The sequence below is a fragment of the Muntiacus reevesi genome, chromosome 3 (genome assembly GCF_963930625.1).
Source record: "Muntiacus reevesi chromosome 3, mMunRee1.1, whole genome shotgun sequence".
NCBI classification, from domain to species: Eukaryota; Metazoa; Chordata; class Mammalia; order Artiodactyla; family Cervidae; genus Muntiacus; species Muntiacus reevesi.
The window spans coordinates 43,072,705-43,079,700 of NC_089251.1; the positions used below are offsets into that span (position 1 = coordinate 43,072,705).

A 6,996-nucleotide genomic window follows, 5' to 3' on the forward strand; every position below is an offset into this window, starting at 1 on the left:
TTTGTATACATTGTGGGAAAGGGTTTTAAAAATGTGTATTTTAACCACATGGATATCCACAAGAACCAGCACCGATTACTTAAAAGATTGACCTTTCTCTATTGCTCTTCACTGTCACCTTTGTTTTAAATCAGGTAATTGCACTGTATCTATCATCACTGTTTCAACTACTATAGAATTATAAAAGGTCTGGGTTTCTAGTTATGTGAGTCTTTTCCGTTTGTTTTTGTTCAGAATTGCCTGACTATTCTTGGCCCTATGCACTTGCATTTCCATTTTACAAACAACTATCAACACAGAAAGCTCTGTTAGGACTTTAATTGGGTCTGCATTTAATCTGTAAAATCAATTTAAAAGGAACTGACATCTGTAGAACATTGAATCTTCCACATATCTTTCCATTTATTCAGGTCTTTACTTTTTATGAATATTTGATAATTTTCAATGCAGAAATTCTTAATTTCTAAATATTTAGGATATTTATGTGATTATAAGTAGTATTATATTTTGGGTTTCATTTTCTGTATGCTTTCATAAATAAATTTTTGTGTATTTGTCTTATATGCACTGATTTCTTTTTAAAAAGGAGACTGGAGCAGATATGGGGAACAGAAGCACCATTGAGAAAGAAAGAAAAGAGTGGCTCCTGAAGTTAAGAGAGACTACAAACCAACAACAATAAAACAAAACTAATAAGCAAATTATAGTGGTCCTTGTCTACTAATGGCTTATACCTGGATATCCTGTAAACTGGTTTTTATCCTCTACATATTCTGTTTTCCATTGGTATGATATTATCTCTTAACATTGCCAGATATTTTTTCTGAATTCTAATTATTGAATTAAAAAAATTATACATGTATCAATGGTGTTATATTCCTCCAGAGAAGATTTTCCTTTTCCTGTGCTGGGCAAGAAGAATGAGGGATGACAACTTTAATCCAATCAGTAAATGTGCTAAATTGATGCTGGGTTGTAATTTTAGTAAAATTCAGCCTACCTCTGACCTTCCTTTATACCTACGTGTGTGTGTGTGTGTGTGTGTGTACATACATACATACACAAAGACACATAATAATGTTATATATATTGTATATGATACAATTTGTGGCAAGTGAAAAAATTAAAAAATTTTAATCCAGATTTTTATTTCTTCTCAGATGGAAATCTGGTGTGCTGCAAACTCTTCCACCCTACTTAATATTGTCTTATCTTTCAAGTAAATCTTGAATTTTATTGGATATTAGTGTACTTACAATATTGTGTTAATTTCAGGTATACAGCAAAGTGGTTCAGTTACAGATATATTCCGTTTTTTCAGATTCTTTTCCCATATAGGTTATTAGAGAATATTAAGTACAGTTCTACATGCTATACAGTAGATCCTGGTTATCTGTTTCCCAAGATCCTAGTTTATCCCTCCCCGCAACTTTTTCCTTTGATAGCCGTAAGTTTGTTTTTGAAATCTGTATGAGTGTGGTTTTCTTTTCTTTTTTTAAAATCAGCTCATTTATATAATTTGTTTAAATTCTACATATGAGTGATAATATGATATTTGTCTATCTCTATCTGACTTCACTTTACTTCATATAATAATTTATAGATCCATCTATGTTCCTGCAAATGACATTATTTCATTCTTTTTTATGGCTGAGTAGTATTACACTGATATTTTTACTAATTCTTCCTTATCCATTCCTCTGCCTGTGGACATTTAGAGTGCATTCATGTCTTGGCTGTTGTAAACAGTGCTTCAGTGAACACTGGGGTGCATGTATCTTTTCAAATTATAGTTTTCTCTGGATATATGTATGCCCAGGAATGGGATTCTTGGATCATATAGTAGTTCTGTTGTTTAATTTTTTTTAAGGAACCTCCATAGTGGTTGTACCAATTTACATTTCCACTAACAGTGTAGGTGGGTTCAGTTTTCTACACATCCTCTTCAGCATTTGTTTCTAGACTTTTTCATGATGGCCATTCTAACCAGTATGAGGTGATGATACTTCATTGCAATTCAGATTTGCACCTCTCTAATAATTAGTGATGTTGAGCATCTTTTCATGTACTTTTTGGACATTTCTTTGGAAAAATGTCTATTTAGGTCTTTTGCCCATTTTTTGTTTTTTTTTCCCCCCTTTTCTTTTTTTGACATACAGCTAGCTGCATGAGCTATTTGTATATTTGGAGATTAATCCCTTGTTGGTCACTTCATTTGCAAATATTTTCTCCTATGCTGTGAGTTGTCTCTGCATTTTATTGATGGTTTCCTTAGCTGTGCAAAGCTAAGTTGAATCGCATCTTTGTTTTTGGTAATTACAAAGATAATAACCATTTATCTTTGTTTTTATTTTCATTGGTCTAGGAGGTGGATTCAAAAAGATATTGCAGCAATTTATGTCAAACAGTGTTCTATGTTTTCCTCTAAGAATTGTATAGTTTCTGGCCCTACATTTAGGTCTTTGATCCATTTTGAGTTTTTGTGTATGGTGCATACACAAAATTCTCATTTCATGCTTTTACGTTTAGCTGCCCAGTTTTCCCAGCACTGTTTGTTGTAGAGACTATCTTTCCTCCATTGTATAGTCTTCTCTGTTGTACACTAGTTGACCACAGGTTCAGAGGTTTATTTTTGGGCTTTCTCTCCTGTTCCATTGATCTATTATATATTTTTGTGCCAGTACCATACTTTATTAATGACCATAGCTTTGTCTGGTGCCAGGAAGCCTGATTCCTCCAGCTCTGTTTTTCTTTCTTAGGATTTTTTTGGCTATTTGGGTCTTTTCTGTATCCATATGAATTATAGCAATTGCACTGAATCTTTAGATTGCCTTGGGTAGTACAGTCATTTTGACAATATTGATTCTTCTAATCTAAGAACATGGTTTATCTCTCCATCTGTTGGTATCATCTTCGATTTCTTTCATCAGTGTCTTATAGTTTTTCACAGTACAGTTCTTTTGTCTCCCTAGGTAGTTTTATTCCTAGGGATTTTATTCTTTTTCAATGTGTTGGCAAATGGGATTATTACCTTAATTTCTGTTCGGAATCTTTCATTGCTAGTGTAAAGAAATGCAATAGATTTCTGTGTGTTAATTTTGTAACCTGCAACTTTACCCAGTTCACTGATAAACTCTAGTAGTTTTCTGGTAACATCTTTAGGGTTTTCTATATATAGTATCATTTCAGCTACAAACAGTGACAATTTTACTTCTTCTCTTCCCATTTGGATTCTCTTTTTTCTCTGACTGCCATGACTAGGACTTCCAAAACTATGCTGAATCAAAGGGGTAAGCATGGACATCCTTATCTTGTTCCTGATCTTAGAGGAAATGCTCTTAGTTTTTCAATATTGAGAATAATGTTACTGTGGATTTGTCACATATGGGCTATATTATGTTGAGGTAGGTTCCCTCTATAACCAGTTTCTGGAGTTTCTAGCTCACTTATTCACTTCCACCTCATTTTTTTTCTGCTATTGATTCCAAATATGACAAACCCATAACTTATATCATACTTAACACTTAGTGGGAAGTTTAACACTTTTCCTCTCAGATGAGTTATAAGACAAGGACACCCACCCTTGCTACTTTGAATCAATAGAGTATTGGCTGTTTTAACAAGAGCAATTAAGGAAGAAAAAGAAATAAAAAACATTTAAGTCAGAAAGGAAGAAGAAAAGCTGTCACTATTTGCAGATAATATATATAGAAAACCCTAAAGACTCCCCACAAAGAACTATTAGACAAATTTAGTACACTCTCAGGATACAAAATCAATTTTCAAAACTCTGTTGTATTTCTATACACTAATATTGAACTATTGGAAAGAAAAATTAAGAGAACAGTCCTATTTTCAATTGCACCAGAAAGACTAGGAATAAATTTAGCCAATAAAGTGAATGACCTGAACACTGAAAACTACAAAATTGAAAAGAAATTGAAGAAGACACAGTAAGTGGAAAGATAAATCATGTTCATGGATTGGAAGAATATTGTTCAAATTTCCATACTATCAAAAGCAACCTACAGATTCAATGCAATCCCCATCAAAATTCCAGTGGCATTTTTCACAGAAATCAAACCAACAATCTTAATTTGTACAGAAATACAAAAGACCCAAAATAGCCAAAACAGTCTTGGGGAAGAACAAAGCTGTAACATCAAGCTTCCTCATTACTGTAGTAATCAAAACAGAGTGTGGTACAGGCATTAAAATAGACACAGAGACCCATAACATAGAATGGAGGGTCCAGAAATAAATCCATGCAAATATAGTCAACTAACTTACAACAAAGGTGCCAAGAACACTCAATGAGGATAGAGCAGACTCTTTAATAAACAGTTAGGACTGTACAACTGTACAGCCATGTGCAAAGGAATTACTGAACCACTCCTTATATACAGCATACAAAAAATTAATTCAAGATGGATCAAAGACTTGAATATAAGATGTGAAGTCATGAAACTTGTAGAAGAAAACATAGGAAAGCTCCTTGACATCAGTCTTGATAATGATATTTTGGATTTGACATCAAAAGTAAAACAAGTAAGTAGGACTAAAGCAAAATAACTGGGACCATCAACAAAATAAAAACGCAACTAATAGAGTGAGAGAAAATATTTGCAAATCATATTTCTGATAAGGGGTGAATATCCAAAATCTATATAAAGAACTCATACAACTAAACAGAAAAAAATTGAACAATCCAGTTTAAAGTGGGCAGAGGATCTGAATAGACATTTTTCCAAAGAAAACATAAAGATTGATAAAAGGTACATGAAAAAAATGCTCATAATTAAGGATATGCAAATCAAAAAACAATGGGATAGCACTTCACACCTGTGAAATGATTGTTCTTAAAAGAAATAACATGTGTTTGTGAGAATATGGGGAAAGGGACCTTTAACCTTTGGTGTGAGTGTAAACCAGCACAGCCACTATGGATAACAGTATGAAAAAATTAAAAATGGAACTACCATATGATCAAGTAATTCCACTTCTAGGTCGTTTATTTGAAGGAAACAAAGACACTCAAAATGACATCTGCACGTTCACATTCACTGAAGCATTATTTGCAATAGCCAAGACATCGTAGGTATACAGGTATGCGCATGCACACACAACGTAATGTTGTTAAGCCAGTAAATGAAAACGGAAATCTTGCCATTTGTCATAACATGGAAAGATTTTGAGAGCATTATGCTAAGTGAAATAAGTCAGAGAAATACAAACACTATATGGTCTTACTATACGTGGAGTCTAAGAAAAACCCATGAATACAGAGAGCAGATCTGTAGTTACTAGAGGCAGAGGCTGGATGAGATGAAATGAAGTTGTGGAAAAGGTACAAAGTTCTGGTTGTAAGATAATGTTCTGGTAAAGTAATATACATCATGGTGACTACACTTAACAGTACTGTATTGCGTATTCAAAAGTAAATACAAAAGTTCTCATCACAGGAAAAAGAACTGTAACTGTATGATGATGGAAACTAATCTTATATAATTTACACATATATTTATGATATATAATAATAAAAGTCATTATGTGTACACCTAAACTAGTACAGTGTCATATATCAGTTATGTATCATTTTAAAGGAAAAAACAAAAAATGAAATTACATACATAAGCCTTTCCACAGCAATAATGTCAGTGGTCTAAACACATCAATTTTAAAACACATTTGTGGGAGAGTAATAAATAGGAGGGGCTTCCCTCATACCTCAGTTGGTAAAGAATCTTCCTGCAATGCAGGAGACCCAGGTTCCATTCTTGGGTCAGGAAGATCACCTAGAGAAGGAAATGGCATTGTCAAAACAATCAGAAGAAATCAGGACTAGCTCTATTAATGTCAGATAAAGTAGACTTCAAAGAAAAGAAAATTACCATGGACATAGGACATTACATAATCATAAAAGAGCAACACAGCAAGAAGACATACTAAGCCTAAAGGTTTTATGTGCTGAACAAGAGAGCTACCAAATAAGTGAAGCTAAATAAGGACAAAAAGAAGAATTAGACAAGCCCATGTCTCTCAAAGACATCAACACCCCTCTCTCAACAACTGTTAGAACAACTAGAGAAATTCAGCAAAGACAAAGAATTCAACAGCACCATCAAATACCCAACAACATCAGAATATATATACTTTCCATTGCTCGTGAAATAAATACCAAGAAAGACCATATAAATACCAAGAAAGACCATATACTGAGTCAAAAAACAAATGTCAACAAATTTAAAACAACTGAGTTCTCTGGATCTTATGAAGTCAAAGTAGATACTGATAATATACAAAATCTAAATATAACAAGAAATCTCCAACAGTTGGAAACTAAAAAGTACCCTTCTAAACAATCCATAAATCAAAAAAGGAAATCTCAAATGAAATTTTAAAATATACTGAACTGAGTAACAATAAAATTGAAATTTATGGGACATGTTAAAGAAATGTCAAAAGGCACATTTCTAGCATTAAGTGCTTCTATTACATTAAAAGTCTCAAATCAATTCTCTTAAGTTCTCACCTCAAGAAACTAGAAAAAGAGAAGCAAAATAAACTGAAGGAAGAATATAATAAGGAGAAAAGCATAAGTCAATACAACTGAAAACGGGAAAATATTAGAGAAAGACAGGACTGGTTTTTTGATGAGGTAAATAAAATGAAATAAACTTCTAGCAAGGCTGATCAAAACAAGAGAGGGGGAGGGAAGAAAACTTTCTGTTCTACTACTGGGAAGAAAAAGGAACTGTTGTTACTCTGCAAACATCAAAAGGATAATAAAGAAATAGTATAAATAATTCTCTATATACCAAAACTTCCAGTATGAAATGGATAATCTAAATGGTCTTATGACATTAAAGAAATAAAATTCATAATATGAAAACTTCAGAAGCTTCTTCAGGACTAGATGACTATGTTGGAGATGTCTATCAAGCTTAAAAGAAGAATAAACACCAATTCAACACAATCTCTTTAAGAAAAAAGTAG

The 6,996-nt window shown here is 32.9% G+C and overlaps 1 protein-coding gene across 5 annotated transcripts in view; it reads left to right on the plus strand.

Moving 5' to 3' along the window:
* WDPCP (WD repeat containing planar cell polarity effector) overlaps positions 1-5,518 on the plus strand; it is a 288,298-nt gene extending 282,780 nt beyond the window's left edge. For all 5 annotated transcript variants that reach the window (XM_065929068.1, XM_065929069.1, XM_065929067.1 and 2 more), the window contains one exon: positions 587-5,518. In XM_065929068.1, the coding sequence (XP_065785140.1) occupies positions 587-624 (38 nt within the window). In that variant the 3' untranslated portion in view covers positions 625-5,518. The remainder of the gene's footprint in view (positions 1-586) is intronic.
* The last annotated feature ends 1,478 nt before the right edge of the window (positions 5,519-6,996 follow it).